Here is a 19,900-nt window from a genome sequence, read left to right as displayed (position 1 = left end):
TGCACTATAAACGCATCCCTGTGGAGCACTCTCCTAATCTTTCCTATGTCTCTGCACTATAAACGCATCCCTGTGGAGCATTCTCCTAATCTTTCCTACGTCTCTGCACTATAAACGCATCCCTGTGGTGCACTCTCCTAATCTTTCCTATGTCTCTGCACTATAAACGCATCCCTGTGGAGCATTCTCCTAATCTTTCCTACGTCTCTGCACTATAAACGCATCCCTGTGGAGCATTCTCCTAATCTTTCCTATGTCTCTGCACTATAACAGATTTCCATTAACTTTGTATATAAAAACTATGCTTGTGGAACACCCTAGTCTTTACAATTCACGTGTTTCACAGTGTGACGTGAAATGTTCAGCCTCAGTGCACACTGGTCAAAAATAAATGGCAAAGCCCAGGGCTTGATTTTAAAGGGCCATGAGAACGGCCGCAATGCAACTGGTAAAATTAACATCAGTACAAACAGTTGCACGAATAATATTCGTTCGTCAGTCAAACGACAAGGAACCGCGTGTGCGCGCTTGTTTAAGTTGTATAATACACACAACATTAAAAAGTTTAGAAAAAAAATATATTAGGGTATTTTAAGATCAATTAACAATAATAAGTTATCATCTTCGTTATTGGTGGCAAATAGTGGCCCCTGTTGTGTTTACCTGTCCCTACTCAAGAATCTTTTTCATTTTGATCTTCGACTCCATCAAATGTAATTGTCTTGTAATGCTTGAGCGCTCTGGCGGATGGCTCGTTAGTTTCACACCACTTTTGGACCCACTTGTACGGAGTCCACTTGGCATGCCCCTTAAAGTGCTTCTCGAATATCTGGCGGTAGTGGTAGCATTCTTTTGTACGTGGAGGTTTGAAGGGGAACCGTGTAGGGGCGCCCTCTAGCATGGCGTCACTCACCTATACATAAAAAATGTGTTTAAGGGAAAGTACATGGTTGGTTTTGAGAAAATTTTTTTAAATTTTATCAGAACACTTTAAAGGAACACGAAACCGTTTGTTATGAAATGCAATATGGTTAGAAAGATAATTTACGAATTGAATTTAATGATCCACACAACATGTCTCAAAATTGCACGGTTTTCCTTTTACGTCGCGAAGAAACACGGTCGGCTATTTTGTGGAGTCAAAATTTTGACTCCATAAAATGGCCGACCGTGTTAGTTCGCGACGTAAAAGGAAAACCGTGCAATTTCGAGTGATACTTGTATGGATCATTACATTAGGTCCTATATTCTTATCTTTCTTACCATATGCATTTCATAATAAACGCTTTAACGCTTTTCAAAGACCAACTCGTCCGATCTAAGTCAAGCACCCAACTCACTAGCCCTATAATAGGACTCTTCCTCTGTACACAGATACAGTAGTACAATACGAAAGAGTAAGGCCGCCATGGCTACCAATTAACCTAACGTTATCACTCACTAATAACATTGCGGGAAAGCTCCGTTGAAGAATTTCCAAGTTTGGCCACAGACAATTCAGAAAGTATACATCCTTTTTAGTGAGCGAGTGTGTTCACATTGAATTACTTGGGTCAGGGGCTTTAAACAGCACTACCGGTTTGTGCAGTATCCAATTAATTAGTCCACTGAAAAGCATAAAACATAGAGATTGCAGGTGTGCGTTGACGGATTAAAAGGATGTGTCTTTATAGCCTCTTTCACTACATTCTGAGAGTTGCTTCCCCATGTGTTAATAGACTATTAAGCAATGGACATAATATTATTATATCAGAGGGCTGTGATGTCAGTGCAAAGGACCCAAGTCTATTGTACTTGATCAAATTTAGCGGTTATAAGTCTTCTAAGTGAACACTGAGCAAAACAAAGCGTATCAGGGGTCGATTTCACAAAGAGTTAAGACTAGTCTTATCTCTAACTTAGGACTATTCATACGTTTTTAATTTCTCCTGGGACTAGTCCTAAGTTGGGACTAGTCTTAAGTTGGGACTAGTCCTAAGTTGGGACTAGTCTTTGTAAAATCGAGTTGTGATGTCAGTGCAAAGGGCTAGCTCCAAGTCTACTTGATCAAAGTTAGCGGTTAAGTTCTAGTGAACAGCAAAAATAGGGTATCATGATATACAAGACACAAATGTATAGACCTGCTTAAGAGTCAGTTCAGGTAAATAGTTGACATATTTGCTCACGGTCAAAAAATGATTGTTTTTTATACTTTGTGGGTGGAAGGGCCTTGGGGTGCTAGTAAACAAAATTGCATTTTCAATTCCATATATAGCCCGTTGCCATGGTTACGGCTCATTTGTTTTTTTGGCCATTTTAGGCCGATTTTGGGGTCTGAAAACTGGTTTTTAGCTCATATTTACAACTCCACCTAACCAAAATGCAAAATTATTTCAAAAAACCTTGTATATCACTACAAAGTACCATCCTTGGCCTTCCTTCAGAAATAAAATTATTGCTTTAAATATCACCCTTGTGCTATTTTTGTATCATGCAATAGAGTATGTTTTTAGAATTTGCAAAATCGTAATTTTTACCCTATTTTTGGACCCCAAAATGTCAACTTGCCAGGGGTCTCAGAAAATGTTCCTTTCGGCTGTGATTAGGGCCAACATCGGTCTTTTTATATCTGGTGAGAAAAACTTGGGCAATTGTATCCTGTTGTGACAGTACTGCCTCAAAACTAGACTTTTTCCCCAAAACGTGAAAAAATGCTTTTTAAGGGTCTTTTCAAACAATATTGTTATACGTCGTCCACGGTGAAAAAAAAGGAATACTTTTCTTATACTTTGTGGATGGTAGGGACTTGGGGTCCAAGTAAACAAAACTTACATTTCAAATCATTTCATAATACGTTGCCATGGTAACAGTTCATTTGTGTTTAGGCCACTTTTGGCCGATTTGCTGAAAAACTGTTTTTTTAGTTGATATTTACAACTCCACCCCACCAAAAATCACAAATATTTCAATTACATCACTACAAAGTATCATCCTTGGATTTACCTGAGACAAAAAATTATAGCTATACGTTTCACCCTTGTGCTATTTTTAGAACGTGCATTAGAGTGTGTTTTTAGAACTTGCAAAATCAACATTTTTACCATATTTTTTGCCCTCAAGATTTCCAGGAGAATATTTTCCTTTCGGTTTTGAATAGTGCCAAAGTTTGTCTCTTTATTTCTGGTAAGAAAAACTTTGGCAATTGTATCTTGATGTAACAGTACTGTCTCAAAAATATACTTTTTTCCCTAAAACAGAAAAATGCATTTTGAATTGTTTTTTCTTCAAATTGAATTGATAACATTAAAAAGTAATAATTTTATCAATATTGCAGCTCTTCCTAAGCACTCTGTAGACTTAGTGGATCACCCAACATTGATCAGGAATTATTGATGACATAAGTTTTAGAATTTGCCCGGCCCAGCCCCAATCATATTCCTTGAAATTGCATAAAACAATGTTTTGTGAATAGCGCCTCTTCTTTGAAAGTGTTTCCTTTCGGTTGTGATTGGGGCGATTATTGGTGTTTTCGTGTCTTCTGGGGAGAAACACTTGGGTTTATTGAATCCTGTTGTGACACTACCTGGCTCAGGTATAGTAATTTTTTCAAAATCAATCAATGCATGCTTGTAAAAATCTGGCACTGTTTCAATGCCCTTTGAGTAATGAATACAAAGTTTTTATTTAAACATAATGGTATCCAACCAAGCCATAACCAATGCTTTGCCACTGAGAGTTCTTGACTTGGCTACTTTACCTATTGAACAGGTATGATTCCCATTGCAAGGAGAGTGCGATGAGCATTCTTTACAAGTTGTCTTTAATACAGGGCCTACTCTCCTTGGTCCCTGCCTGCTACCAAATGTAAAACTTTTCATAGAGATAGAGATCATAAACAATAAAGTGTATGTGCTGCAGATGGTTTGGAGCATCCAATCATGTCCAACACAAATGTGGGAAATTAAAAAGCCTCCACTCAAAAGTGTTGGAAAAAGTTTGCCAAGATCTTATTAAAAACAATGATACTAACGTTAATTTTGGTTTTTACCCATACACCGATGTGTGTTAGCACTGTATACTCAGTACTTTCCCGAGTCCTGTGAAAAAAATATCACAGGCATGTTACTCGGGTGGGATTCGAACCCACGACCCTTGCAATTCTAGAGCAGTGTCTTACCAACTAGACTACCGAGGTTGCCCGGCAGCTAGAGGCAGTTCGAATCCTATGTTTTGGCAGCGGGTACCGCAACGATATAATAGATGTTAAATTTGCATCGGGGATAAAGAATATTAATTTTGGTTTTTACCCATACAAAGATGTTTTTGGGTGATACTTGTGTGGATGATTGTATTCTACCTTTAAAATATCTTTCTAATCATATGCAATTTGTAATAAACGGTTACAAACGCTTTTCAAATACCAACTCGACCGATCCAAGGCAACGTGTTCCTTTAATGAAACAACATTGAAAGAAGTTGTAAATACTTGCACCTGCTCAACATAATTTAGTAAGATGCAATTGCAGTGACAAAAGTTATTCATCCTAGTTTGATTATTTTTTCCATTCACTATCTTACTAATTCATATTTGTTATATATGTCTCTGAGAACGATCAACAAAAAACATTGTCAAACATTACCTGCTGAATTGTTTATCACATTAAATAAACCAACTCTGTTATTGTTATTATTATTATTTATTTGACAATTCACAAAAAAATGCAACAGTACAATTGAAAGGAACCCCACCATGGGTGGGGGAACTGCTTACAGAAGGCTAAAGCAGGTGAATGGCCATTTAGATACTTTGGAGACAATATTTGCGCAGTTTTAGAGCCTCTTTGTTCTGATGGGGATGAAAATGTTTAGATTGGTAGCAGGCAGGGGACCAAGGAGACTGAGGAGACTGTTATAAGGCCATGTACATGTATAGACAACTTGTAAAGAATGCTCATCGCACTACTTCTCTTCTTGCAATGTGAATCATATACATGTACAACTATACGTAAAGTAGTCATGACAAAACAAGAACTTTTAGTGGCAAAGCATGGTTATGGCTTAAAAATAAAAACGTTGTACTTGTTACTTTAAAGTGTTTTATTAATTCAAACTAAGGGATATCTTCAAAATGCATTTTTCTTGTTTTTGGAAATAATGTTTGATGCAGAAGTGTCACAACACCAAAGTGTTTCGCCCCAGCAGACATGCAAACCATAATGATAGCCCAATCTCAACCAAAAGGGAAATATTCTGAGAACCAATAAAAATTAAGACTTTCCAAACATTCTTGATGTGTGAAGGGAATTAAAAAATGTGACTTCCAAAAAAGAGGCGCTGTTCACAAAACTTTGTTTTATGCAATGTCAAGAAATATGATTGGGGCGGGGCCGGGGTGGGGCAAATTCTAAGATTTAGGTCATCAACAAGTCCTGATCAATGTTGGGTAATGCACTAAGCCTACAGAGTGCTTATGAAAAAAGGCCAGATTGATGGAATTATTACTTCTTTCTGTTATAAATTCAAAACGAAGCAAATATTTCAAAATGCATTTCTCCAGGTTTTTATGGAAAAGGGTCTATTTTTGGGACAGTACTGTTACATCAGGATACAATTGCCCAAGTTTTTCTTACCAAAAATAAAAAGACAAATTTTTGCCCTATTCAAAACCGAAAGGAAAATATTCTCCTGAAAAAAATGAAATTTTGAGGGCAAAAATATGGTAAAAATGTTGGTTTTGCAAGTTCTAAAAACACACTCTAATGCACGTTCTAAAAATAGCACAAGGGTGAAACTTATAGCAATAATTTTTTGTCTCAAGTAAAGCCAAGGATGATAATTTGTAGTGATGGAAAAGGTTTTATGAAATATTTTTGTTTTTTTGGTGGGGTGGAGTTGTAAAATATTAACAAAAAAACAGTTTTCAGACCCCCAAATCGGCCAAAAGTGGCCTAAACACAAATGAACTGTTACCATGGCAACGTATTATATAATGATTTGAAATGTAAATTTTGTTTATTTGGACCCCAAGTCCCAACCATCCACGAAGTATGAGTAAAATATTCCTTTTTTTTTCACCGGGGACATGTATGTCAATATTATTTGAAAAGACCCTTAAAAAGCTTTTTTTTCACGTTTTGGGTAAAAAAGTCTAGTTTTGAGGCAGTACTGTCACAACAGGATACAATTGCCCAAGTTTTCCTCACCAGATATGAAAAGACCAATGTTGGCCCTAACCACAGCCGAAAGGAAAATTTTCTGAGACCCCTGGCAAGTTGACATTTTGGGGTCCAAAAATAGGGTAAAAATGGCGATTTTGCAAATTCTAAAGACATACTCTATTGCATGATGCAAAAATAGCACAAGGGTGATATTTAAAGCAATAATTTTTTTTCTGACGAAGGCCAAGGATGGTACTTTGTAGTGATATACAAGGTTTTTTGAAAAAAATTTGCATTTCGGTGGGGTGGAGTTGTAAATATGAGCTAAAAACCAGTTTTTCAGACCCCAAAATTGGCCTAAAATGGCCAAAAAACAAAATGAGCCGTAACCATGGCAACGGGCTATATATGGAATTGAAAATGCAATTTTGTTTACTTGCACCCCAAGGCCCTTCCACCCACAAAGTATAAAAAAAAAATCATTTTTTGACCGTGAGCAAGTATGTCAACTATTTACCTGAACTGACTCTTAAGCACTCATTTTGAGGCAAATAAAACAACTTGGATGATTGCGGGATCTTCAAATGTTCTTCTTGTATTTGACGACATAGACGGCAAAAGCTCACTGGATATTTTGCTGTTATGACATCATAACATTCAGTGGACTTCTAGATTAAAACATTATTCCGTGACAGTAATAGCCGGTTCCATTGTCACCTTCCGCAAGGAATAAAATGTTACTTGTTTAGTGTAAACGTTAAAATTGCAGCCGTCGATTTCACCAAACTGTTCCTAACTTAGGATTAATCTTAGGACTTAGGACGGGTTCAGTTCCGTATCCAAATACGTAGGACGCATTGAACTCATCCTAAGTTAGGACGGGTTACTCGTCCTAACTAGAGTTAGGATTGATCCTAGCGTTTCGTGAAATCGGCTGCAGGTGTCATAATTATTTGGCCGATAACACTTAAAGTCACCTGGAAGTGGTATTTTTTCAAAATAAAGCTTTTGTCACTAATATATGTATTTTGATGAGTGGAATGTGAATAAACAGTTAACTAAGGTTTAAACAAAATCAGTTCTTATGTTATTTACAAATTTAAGAGTAGACCCCGACCTGAGAGGGCGCTGTTCGTGACGTCAATCGAGGCAGACTTTGCCTGTAATGCGTAGAGTAAACACAATTGCAAAGTACATGTACGGACCAAGTCGTGAGTTTGTACGTTTCAAAAAAAAAGATTTTTTTTTTTTTTTCCGGCAATGCCGACCAGGTGTATTGCTGCTGAATAAGTACTTGTACTTTGCACGTGTGTTTACTATACGCATTGCAGGCAAAGTTTGGCAAGATTGACGTCACAAAAGGGGTAGGCGGAGTCAGCCCCCAAACAACTTTATATAGTTTTTAAACATATAAATCGTGACAAACAATTACTAAAAAAAACAATTACTAAGAAAAAAATTCTATTTCCAGGTGACTTTAAGAAAAAAATTAATAATACACAGAGAAGTTTATTGCTTATTTAAACTGTATTAGGCTTAAAGGCATGGTACACGTTTGGTAATTGTCAAATATCAGTGTTCTCACTTGGTGTATCCAATCTTAAGCATAAAATAACAAGCCTGTAAACATTTGGGCTCAATCAGTCATCGAAGTTGCGAGAAAATGATCAAAGAAAAACACCCTTATTGGACGAATTTGTGTGCTTTCAGATAGGAATAAAAGACTAATTTTTAGTGAGAAATTACTTTTTTCTCAAAAACTACGTTACTTCAGATGGAGTCGTTTCCCACAATGTTTTATACTATCAACAGCTCTCCAATGCTTGTTACCAACTTAAGTCAGTTTTTAAGTTAATATTTGTTTTGAGTAATTACCGAACGTGTACCTTACCTTTAACAAAGATGGTGGTATCGTACAAGGGGATACATAGAACAGTGACTAGAAGGCTTGGGTTACTGGATTTGGCCACAGTGTACACTGAGCTAACAAGAGGGGATATGATGACTGGGAATGGAACCTACGACATTGTATATATTGGTCAGGAAAGATGGTCAGTGAGGATGAGTGTGGTGGGAGGTCATTAGAAAATGCATAAAGTTGTCAAGTCCCAGACAGCCAGTGGGTGGGCTTTGTATTGGGATGGGTCGGAGTCTGGGGTGTGACTACAGAGAAGGCTGTGCAAGGCACAACACAATCTTACACTAGCAAATCACGCTTAAAGGCAGTGGACACTATTGGTTATTGTCAAGGACTAGCCTTCACAGTTGGTGTATCTCAACATATGCATAAAATAACAAACCTGTGAAAATTTGAGCTCAATCGGTCATCGAAGTTGCGAGATAATAATGAAAGAAAAAAACACCCTTTTCACACGAAGTTGTGTGCGTTTAGATGGTTGATTTCGAGACTTCAAGTTCTAAACTTGAGGTCTCAAAATCAAATTCGTGGAAAATTACCTCTTTCTCGAAAACTACGTTACTTCAGAGGGAGCCGTTTCTCACAATGTTTTATATTATCATCCTCTCCCCATTACTCGTCACCAAGTAAGGTTTTATGCTAATAATTATTTTGAGTAATTATCAATAGTGTCCACTGCCTTTAACGAACGAGAACCTTTCAATCGTTTACCTCTTGACTTGCGAACTCTTGCAGACTCTTGAACCACGGTTTCTCAACTGAAGATACGCCATCACTGAACCCTTCCTTCGGCCTCCAAAGGATCTCTGGTGGCAGAAGTCCTGTCCCATCAAACGCCTTCCGGAGTAGATACTTCTCAACTCCCTGTTGAGGACATCTCATACTTGCAGGCAGTGACAGATAGTACGAGGTCAAGTGATGGTCAAGTAGAGGTACACGTACTTCCAAACTAGACAAGAAAACATTTCATAACAGTGAGAAGGTATTACCAATTTGCTCACGTTCGCCAAGAATTTTGAGTGAAACGAGTTGTGCGCCGCCACCGTTGGCGAACGTTGGCAACCTTAGACGAACCATGGAGGAAGAACCTCCACGGACGAACGTACTTTTGAGGTGTTGGTGAGTGGTTTTTATAATGGCGGACAAGCATACGATATTATTATAATTATTATATAGTTGTTGCTATTTATTTGTTTAACTTGCCTCCTGCTGCATGCTCTTATAGTGCAATATTTTTGTTGTAACCTGCTTCTATTTGTGATTTTTGTTATATTAACTTAATAGAAGCACTTATCAGAGTTTAGGTAGCAAGAAGTATGTTATGCCTTCCCAGTGTATAGTATTTTGTATTTAAGTCTTTGGATATCTTGTATTTTGAAATTGTACTTGAATAAATATTTTTACATTTTTTAATGTTTTTCTATAATTTTAAAAATAGTGTATGTTCGTATGCTCTGTAATTTTGAACGCAATTCAGCCTATGGCTGCCAAGTGTGTGTTTCGGTGGTTGATAACGCAGTCAGGTGGAGCTGAAATAACAACTTAATTAGTTGAAGTCATAATGATGTATAAATGAGGACTACACAGCAAAAACAACGTCAAACAACTACACGTTATCAAAATAAACGTCGCCGACCAAGACTGGGTGTAATTAAAGTGACAGTCTCGTTAATTTATTGTTTTGTTTTTGTAAAAGTAGCTGTATTCATCGACAAAAGGAGTATTAAATACTGTCCACTTTACTGTTTATTTGTTGTGTAGGCCTAATTTATAGCCGATAGAAGCCACATTTCTGTATTTTATGATGTGGACAAATGCAATAATATCTCATCTTATCAAACCCAGACCAAAGTACAAGGCCTGAACACCTGGTTGGTTTTATGTAAATGACTGACATGCACAAAAATATCAAGGTCTCTCTTTTCCTATCCAGTCTTTATATTATATTCCTTCATTTTATCAGAGAGTGGTTTCTTATAGCCCTTCCGTTAGAGAGAAACTTCCCCTTCATCAACAGTTGACAAGGTACACTCACCCATGTGCTGCAGTGGTACGGTCCGATCTCAATACGTCATAGAGGTATAAATCCTTCAAGAGGCGTCGACTTTCAGCATCCCCCACTTCGGGAGAGGGTTGTTTGTGGAAGTAGATATACCCCTGGGCAAGCTCATCAGACCCCTCTCCTGAAAAATATCACTACCCTGTCTGTTCTTTCTGGATGTAGCGAGAGACCAGGTACATGGCTGTGTAAACAGTACAACAAGTAGACTGATGGTGATTTGCATAGTTTGTAGAGATGAGATGCACCCTGTCCCTTGACTCAAATACTTTTAAAGGTTTATATTAGGTACTTTTTGTAGGACAACAAAACACAATGTCCACAAATTTACATTAAACTTACACGGTTGACTTCTTCCTGCGTTGACATATTCGCTTAAAAATGGATGGTCATTAATTTAACTAAATTATAGACCTAAAAGTCGCATAGTTTCTTAAAATTATGCTAAGATTGTGAAGGATAAAAACCTCAAGAACCAGTGGAATTGCGTTTTCACGAAAAGCTAAAACCTTTTTGACACACTGTGTGCATTGTTGACACGGCTGGCACTGCTTCAAGTACGAGTGTTCCGGCTTTATGCTGCAAACTGTATACCAATGGAACCCCTGATAGTTATGGTGTCCCACATTTCCAAGGAATAAATAACGTCTTCCAAGACGGAAGTTCCTTCCTCTGGAGTGAATGAAACCTCATGATGTTCACTTCCAATATAAGCTGCTACCTAAGAAACAAATAAATATTTTCTTGAAACAATTTTTCTACCTACACTATAATATATTTTCCCCAAGCCTCCTCGCCACTGTCATCGGCTCACCACACCCACCAAGCCTCCTCGTCACTGTCATCGGCTCACCACGCCCACCAACGATAGCATCACTCAACTTATACAAATATTTAGCCTCTAAAGTTGTTTCGTGTTAAAGGCAGTGGACACTATTGGTAATTGTCAAAGACTAGCCTTCACAGTTTGTGTATCTCAACATATGCGTATACAATAACAAACCTGTAAAAATTTGAGCTTAATCGGTCATCGAAGTTGCGAGATAATAATGAAAGACAAATAATCCTTGTCTCACGGCGTTGTGTGCGTTTAGATGGTTGATTTCGAGACCTCAAGTTCTAAATCTGAGGTCTCGAAATCGAATTCGTGGAAAATTACTTCTTTCTCGAAAACTATGGCATTTCAGAGGGAGCCGTTTCTCACAATGTTTTGTACTATCAACCTCTCCCCATTACTCGTCACCAAGAAAGGTTTTATGCCAATAATTATTTCGAGTAATTACCAATAGTGTCCACTGCCTTTAAGAGTGCTTCAATAAGAACAACTGCATTTATATAGCGCATAACAGCTCCAAAAGAAAGTCCCTAAGAGCTCAGATGATTAAAGAAAAGTACTCGATGAATCGAAAAGAAGACTCTTGAAACGTGCGATATTGGTAGCTTGTTTAATGTGTATAGAGGGGATGCTCCAAACATGAGTTGCAGCAAGGGTGTCTTTGATAGCTGAACGGAGGTTTCTAGTAGTTGTGCATGGAGTGAGTAATATCGAAGTCTTATATAGCGCTCGTATCTACCAAACAAAGTACTCAAGGCGGTGAGTATATACAAACTTTCAGAAAGATAGGTTATTGCAAAGATGAATTCTGAGACCCAATTATGTAGCACCTTATAACGGTTTACAAGGTGCCACGGTGCCTTTCAGCAGCCACAGCCAGGAACACCGCGGGCGAACCCCCTTCTCTTTTCGATAAGTGCACTGGGTTCTTTTAAGTGCGTCACACACCACATGGGACCAACGGCTTTACGTCCCATCCGAAGGACGAAGCAATGGTTATGTTTCTTGCTGAAGAACACATGTGTCAATGTTGGAGAAGATCTTTCAGGTAAGTTGGTCCACTTCCACGACTGCATTAAAAAGTTTGGAGGGGAATTTTAAAAACGATGCGAGCGTGAATACGAAGCCAATGGAGAGATGCTGTAGTAGGCCCTAATCGATTCATGTTTTTTTAACCGGCCAAATGCTCACAAATTTTAGTGACGATGTGGAAAGATCTTTCCATTGAAGGAACAAAACAGTATTTTGCTCGAATCTCTAAATGTGTCTTGAATGTATACCTTTCTTGCAGCCAGGATGTCGGTGCTTCCCTCCAGCCCAATAGAGTAGGTTTGTATTGGGTACTGGATACCAGATTCCTTGGCTAACTTAACTACAAGAGCTGCTACCAGACTAGAGTCTACGCCACCTGAAATAACATGTTCATAACAAACCTGACTCAATTTTGACTCAATTTATCATCGAAGTTGCATGAGAAAAATGACAGAAAAAACACCCTTGATTGTGGCATCATATACTTTGTGTTTTCAGATGGCCGATAAAAAGCTTCAGGTTTATTATTTGAGTGAGAAATTACCTCTTTCCCCAAAAATACGTTACTTCAGAGGAGCCGTTTCTCACAATACTTCATACTATCAACAGCTCTACACTGCTCGTTACCAAGTCAGTTTTTTTTTTTTTTTTGGGGGGGGGGGGGGGGGAGTAATTACCAATAGTGTCAAGCGCCTTTAAACAAATATAATGTCAGTGCATTGAACTAGGAGTGTATATTCGGGAGGGTCAAGCCAAAGAATTGGTCATCATTGTCACCTTAATGTTGAAACAAAAATCCATTTTCTGACAAGATTGGCGGTTATAAAATGACCTGACTTTGACTCTTTTGGTAGGAAATTTGCATTTTAAGTTTTCGATAGACAATTTTATTAATTGCATTGCCCAATGTTTTTATTATTATTCATACTTTTAAAAGAAATCAAACTGTGTGATTAAAAAGTTAACACTCCTAGTTTTACGTACGACTTCTTTACTTATTGTTATTTATGATTATATTGATGTTTATACCCTCCCCATCAGGGTAGAGCCCAGTTCATACTTCCTGTGAAGGAGAATGAGATACCCTCCCCATCAGGGTAGAGCCCAGTTCATACTTCCTGTGAAGGAGAATGAGATACCCTCCCCATCAGGGTAGAGCCCAGTTCATACTTCCTGTGAAGGAGAATGAGATGCGAATTCTGACGTCACAGATTCGCAAGAATAATTCGCATGGGTTGGAATGTGGCCAATCCCTGCGAAACATTTCCAGCGCAAAACAGACCTGTGACGTCAAAACTTGTATTGCGTTCGAAAGAAGTTATGAACCGGGCTTGTTTTTTAAGTTTCGGAGTGAATAAAATACAATACAATGCAATTAACCTTACCAGACAAGAGACATCCAATGGGGCGATGACTCATCAGGCGTTTACGGACTGCATCGGTCACGAGGAGGCGGATATTTGCATAAACATCTTCACCTGTTTCCAGTAAACAACAAAATTTTGCAAAAAGAAAAAATCACTGGGTTAAAGCTATACTGTACAAGTCGTTTTAGAAAAATAATTCGTATGAAAAAAGGGAGTTTGAAAGAGTACCCAAGTCAATTTACCACAACCGACAAAGTCATGTGCACATAACAACGGGACCCCACATTTCAAGACAGATTGACGACAATGCCAGCTTGTCTTGTCTCCTTGTTTGTAGTTTGCTGTCCATCAGGCCGTCTTATACAAGCCTTGGCTTAAAGGCAGTGGACACAATTGGTAATTACTCAAAATAGTTGTTACCATAAAAACTTAATTGGTACTTGGTAACAAGCAATGGAGAGCGGTATAGTTTAAAAAATTGTGAGAAACGGCTCCGGTGAGAAAGTATTTTACGTAGTTTTCAATAAAGAAGTGATTTGCCACTCAAAGAGTTGAATTTCGATTTTGAGACCTCACAATTAAATTTTGAAATCAAGCATATGAAAGCAAACAACTTCATGTGACAAGGGTGTTTTTTCTTCCATTATAATCTCGCAACTTCGACGACCAATTGAGTTCATTTTTCACAGGTTTGTTAATAATATGCTTATGTTTAGATACAAGTGAGAAGACTGGTCTTCGACAATTACCAAGTGTCCAGAGTCCTTAATCTGATGGCCCCATAATCTCTTCTTAGATCAATTCTTTCCCCTCCATCTTCTGTTCATATTATTTTATTTGTACTACGATTTATATAGGCCTATGTTATATTTTACGAAAGAAACGTGTGGTGTTTTTTTCTTTTTTTTTCTTTCAAGATCTTTATACAGGACGCAAATATCAGCACAACGGCACCAGAATATTTAAAAGATTGCTTAAAACACCCCCCGTATGTTTAGGGGGAACAACATTATTGGACACTATTGGTAATTACTCAAAATAATTATCAGCATAAAACCTCACGAGGTAACGAGTAATAGGGAGAGGTTGAAAGTATAAAACATTGTTAGAATCGGCTCCCTCTGGAGTGACGTAGTTTTTGAGAAAAAAGTAATTTTCCACGAATTTGATTTCAAGACCTCAAGTTTAGACGTTGAGGTCTCGAAATCAAGCACCTGAAAGCACACAACTTCGTGTGACTTTCATAGTTATCTCGCAACACCGACGACCAATCGAGCTTAAATGTTCACAGCTTTGTTATTTTATGCATATGATGAGACACACCAAGTGGCAAGACTGGTCTTTGACAATTACCAATAGTGTCCAGTGTCTTTAAGAGAATCAACATTTCTAGCTAGTATTAAACGTATGTCTTGACTTGAATTGAAAACAAAATACCATTTGGTTGCACAGTCGATGGGATGTCTGACCACTTAGGCTTGTTCTCCATTGAGTGGAATTCAACTCGCTCACAAAGTGTGACTTTCCCTGATGGGGCAAGGTCGTAGCTTTCTATATTTCCAGGAGGAAATGGTACGATTTCATTGTCGAGATTCTCAATTCCATTATCAAGTCCCAGCAATCCTGAAAAAGGGAAAAGCTCAACTCTAATACAGAAATAGTTTGTCTTTAAAGTCCTGTAGATGACCCCAAATATGTAAAAAGGAGTTTACTGAAAGAACGATGCCAGAGTAGTAAAGAGCGGAATAATATTGTAACATCGAACGGAACCGATTGTGCCAAACCACTGAAACAATATCACAAAACGAATGGTGTTTCAAGTTATCAACTTGCCTGATTACAAATTATGAAAGTGTAGACATCAAGGATGGGAAAAAGAGACTATAAAACAAGATTTTTTAAGAAACAAATCCCCCTCCACCATGTAAGAGCACGTAACGTGAAATGGTATAGCGCGTCTTAAATGGAAGGTAATTGGTAATTACTCAAAACAAAAATTAACTTAAAAACTGACTTGGTAACGAGCATTGGAGAGCTGTTGATCACAACATTGTGAAAAACGGCTCCCACTGAAGTAGCACTGATTTTGAAATAGAGGTAATTTCTCACTAAAATAATAAAAGATTTATAGCAAGAAGTATTTTATTCCTATCTGAAAGCACACAAATTCTTCCAACAAGGGTGTTTTTTCTTTCATCATTTTCTCCCAACTCCGATGACCAATTGAGCTCAAATTTTCACAGGTTTGTTATTTTGTGCATATGTTGAGATACACCAAGTGAGAACACTGGTCTTTGACAATTACCAATTGTATCTTCCTGTGTATCAGGCCTGTACTGTACGCATCGTTTTTAAAAGGGCAAGGGCATCAAGGCATTTTCTCCTTGATAAAGGGCACCCTATGAGGAAAATGCAAACTTCCGTTGGAGCATTTCAATGCCCCCAAGGCAATGACCGGAGTATTTCAATGCCCCCAAGGCAATGACCGGGCATGGGGGCAATAGCGAGTCGTTGCCTCCCTGAAGTGTGTATTGTGAGTGACTTCAACCAACCTTTAGCTTCAGAGCAGATGGCCAGAAACCCATCATCCTTCATGAGTCTGAACATTGGCCGAACTCCGTAAGTGTCTCGACCAAGGTAAATCTACAACACAAGATATTGATTAATGGTCCGGTTATAAAAGCTCAGCACAGTTTATTTAAAGGAACATCACTTGTTGAGGCTTAGGTTTTATAAACTGTTTTTTTTTTTAAATTACATTAAAACTTAGACTAAGGTTTATTTTCGTTCAGTAAATAAATCTTGTTGTTTCTTTACTTTTAATTGTTATTATATCCGGACCTTTGTTTAACCTATCAAGCACAATGTTTAGCTTGATGGGTGCATTTGGGGACAATGTTCACCTTCTTGGTAGCCGTGTCCAGTAAACAGAAAGCGAAGACGCCGTCCAGCATAGAGGCAGCGTACTCGGCTCCTCCCCGAACATAAAGATGAATTATGATCTCGCAGTCACTCTCGGTCAAATACTGCAAGTCAAACTGCTTCTGCAACTAAAAGAAATACTGCAAGTCAAACTGCTTCTGCAACTAAATGAAATACTGCAAGTCAAACTGCTTCTGCAACTAAATGAAATACTGCAAGTCAAACTGCTTCTGCAACTAAATGAAATACTGCAAGTCAAACTGCTTCTGCAACTAAATGAAATACTGCAAGTCAAACTGCTTCTGCAACTAAATGAAATACTGCAAGTCAAACTGCTTCTGCAACTAAATGAAATACTGCAAGTCAAACTGCTTCTGCAACTAAATGAAATACTGCAAGTCAAACTGCTTCTGCAACTAAATGAAATACTGCAAGTCAAACTGCTTCTGCAACTAAATGAAATACTGCAAGTCAAACTGCTTCTGCAACTAAATGAAATACTGCAAGTCAAACTGCTTCTGCAACTAAATGAAATACTGCAAGTCAAACTGCTTCTGCAACTAAATGAAATACTGCAAGTCAGACTGCTTCTGCAACTAAATGAAATACTGCAAGTCAAACTGCTTCTGCAACTAAATGAAATACTGCAAGTCAAACTGCTTCTGCAACTAAATGAAATACTGCAAGTCAAACTGCTTCTGCAACTGTGTTAATAGAAAAAGAAAATAAGGTGGGCTGATTGCGAACTGCTTTCAATAAGGACGTTATATTATGGTATAAATGCAAACACAAGAAGGTAATGATCTGAAATTTCGACCCTCCAGCGTCTTTCTCGAAGAGAAAAGGTGTGAGAAAACTTGTGTGTCTCACCTTCTTTCAAAATACCACTGTAGGCGTCCTCAAAGACCCAATTTCATAAAGCTAATTACTCATAAGCAAATTTGCGTGTAGCAGACAAAATGTGTGTAAGCATAAACGTATCAATGGATGCGTTCGTTTAGCTTTGGCGTCATTCCAGGGGCTCACCCGGGTCAACCCCCCGTGCCCTGCGTGTGGGGTGGCCGGGTCACTTGGGGGTGACCTGAGGTGCATGCCGTCACAACGAGAGGGCGAGTGTGATCGCTCGATTAGCTCTTGTCAGGGGCTCACCCGGGTGAGCACCGCGGGGTGGACCCAGGGAAGCTAAACGACACACCCTGATTTACCAAGCTGTAGGACGCCGGCCTTCTATCGGTTTTGATCTACTTGGCTGTTTACACATCAAAATACTGTTCGGCTCAAACTGAAGGTTTGCAGTTATTTGTAGGTTTACTTACAGTGCGGTGATTGTAGATTTCTCCAATGCACAGAACGTAGATATTGGGATGGCTCTTGATTCGCATTGGTTGCATACCATAGAGGTCATCCATGATGGCCAATTGATAAAACGCTAGACAGCAGTTACTGTAATGGCTGATGTTCTCAACACGGAACGAGTCAGGGCCTCGATGCGCTATTTTCAGCGAATTATTGCACTGTTTGAAGACGTTTTGGTCGCTGCCGAATATCGCCCAAATTCCACACATTTTGCATCAAATAACGCTGCCTTCCAAACGAAATATCCAAACCTCTATTTATAGAAACAAAATAACAAACTGTATGCAAATGCAAGAAACTAGGTATCAATTTGGCTTGCTACTAAATAATGATACAGACATATAATCATAAAACGCATATGATGCAAAAGCCTACTGTATGTAATGCTTTATTATGGCATAGATAGTCAATTGTAAACACTTGTTTCCCTGCAAGGTCATGCCCATGAGATCTATTGAGTGTAGAAATAAACACACATTGACCTGGACCTGACCTATCCTGCAGATACTGCTGTGCTACAGTCCATTATCAGACGTAGGCCTATCAGACGTGAACTGACCTCATCGGAGTATCTTTAGAACCTGTAAAATTTGAGTTCAACTGGTCGTCGAAGTTGCGAGACAATAATAAAAGAAGACCCTTGTCACACGAAGTTGTGTGCTTTTGATTTCGATAGCTCAAATCTAATTCTGAGGTCTCGGAATCAAATTCGGGGAAAATACCGTACACTGGTCCTTTTCAATCAATGACTGCACGTTTATTGAATATTGGTTTTAGTGTCTGTGGCATACGCGAAGCCAGCGGAGTAACCTGAATATCTGACATCACACCCCGAGCGAGGCTCGTGAATAACGCCAGAGACCGGCATCAAAAACTGTCGTGTGTTTTAACCTTTGACCTCATTAATTTCACATAGAGGGTACGCTCGATTAGCTTTCCAGGGTCTACACAAAACAAAAGCTAATCGAACGACCACTCACCGCTCTCGTAGTGACGTCATGCACCTGGGCCAGCCCGCCCCCATAGTGACCCACTCCACAAGCAGGGCACTGTGCGCGGGTGAGCCCCCGGAATGACGTAAAAGCTATTCGAACGCACCGGGGGCAGACCGGTGTGGCGGTTTCAATTTTCCGCTGTGTTCAGTTTTCCGAATGACCAAATACGGTAGCATTACGTCATGCGATGCCTGCGCACAGCAAGCGAAAGTAGTCCATTTTTAGTGCCGTATTGAGTCATCCGTTACCCTCCGGTAGCTGTCATGGCGGCGTCCACGAGTCGAGTACAACTAGCGGCAAACGCGTGGATCGTATGAGTTGTTTTTTATGCAAGCAGAATGTGACCTGCCTAAAGTTGTACCCATGAATACATGTAAAGATGGGGCAAGAGATTATGTGACTACACAGAAAAGAATCGTAATATAAACAATTTGGAGTCACTGCTGAGAGAACTACAGTACTCACCAGGGTACTCGCGGCGGTATCTGACAGGTCTCCCGGAAAACTGAACACGCCGGAAAGCTAAAACCGTTCGAACAACGTGCTGATATGTCCGACTACGTCACCCGGAAAACTGAACACGGCGGAAGACTGAAACCGCCAGCCACACCGGGGTCGACCGAGGGAAGCTAAACGAACGCACCCATACATATGCAGTCAAATTTTATTGCGGACTTGACAGTAGTGTACTGTTTTGCCATAAATGATAATAGTCTGGTTCCCAGACCCAAAACTCTCCGACTAGGCTCTGTCGAATTTAGGGTCCGGTATCACCCAAAATCAAGTGACCAAAAAGGAGGAGTTCCTCATCTTTCGAAGTTATCCGAAATGTTCCGAACGTGTTGTCGTCAACATTCGGACAGTATCGTTGATGTTCGGTACGGACTCGTAATGTCAGTCCTGTCGGCCGTAGATGCAGGAGTTTTTATGCCAGTTATAGCCAATGCAGGCGTTGTGCCTAAATAAAGCGTTTGCAAAGCGATGTGACAAGTTCAAAATATATAAACCTGGGAAATCGCTCCGGGATCTGGTAAGTTGTTGTCCTTTTTCTTCAAAAATATTTTTTTAAAGGTATTTTGACTTGAGTGTTCATTAAACATTGATTGAGGACTAAGTTTCATGATTTTTAAAAGTGGTAAAAATGGGGCAAAATCTGGTGACTAGCTGTCGAAATTATACGTGTTGAACCAGATTTTCATTAATTGACGATCAAAATAATCTCGTAACCCTTCGGCCTGGCGGCCTTTGGGAGGAGGGTTACGTTATAGCAACTAGTAGT

General features: G+C 39.1%; 1 protein-coding gene across 1 annotated transcript; it reads right to left on the bottom strand.

Moving 5' to 3' along the window:
• Positions 1-673: 673 nt before the first annotated feature.
• Positions 674-17,835, bottom strand: LOC117300243 (asparagine synthetase [glutamine-hydrolyzing]-like). The gene is given in 10 exon segments (XM_033783970.1): positions 674-913; positions 8,767-9,004; positions 10,091-10,298; positions 10,709-10,835; positions 12,230-12,357; positions 13,367-13,459; positions 14,786-14,971; positions 15,901-15,991; positions 16,252-16,398; positions 17,587-17,835. Coding segments are annotated over 10 exon segments (1,707 nt in total).
• Positions 17,836-19,900: the final 2,065 nt, after the last annotated feature.

The sequence above is a fragment of the Asterias rubens genome, chromosome 15 (assembly GCF_902459465.1).
Source record: "Asterias rubens chromosome 15, eAstRub1.3, whole genome shotgun sequence".
NCBI lineage: Eukaryota > Metazoa > Echinodermata > Asteroidea > Forcipulatida > Asteriidae > Asterias > Asterias rubens.
The sequence above is the reverse complement of the archived record's forward strand: the minus strand, read 5'-3'. Positions and strand labels throughout refer to the sequence as shown.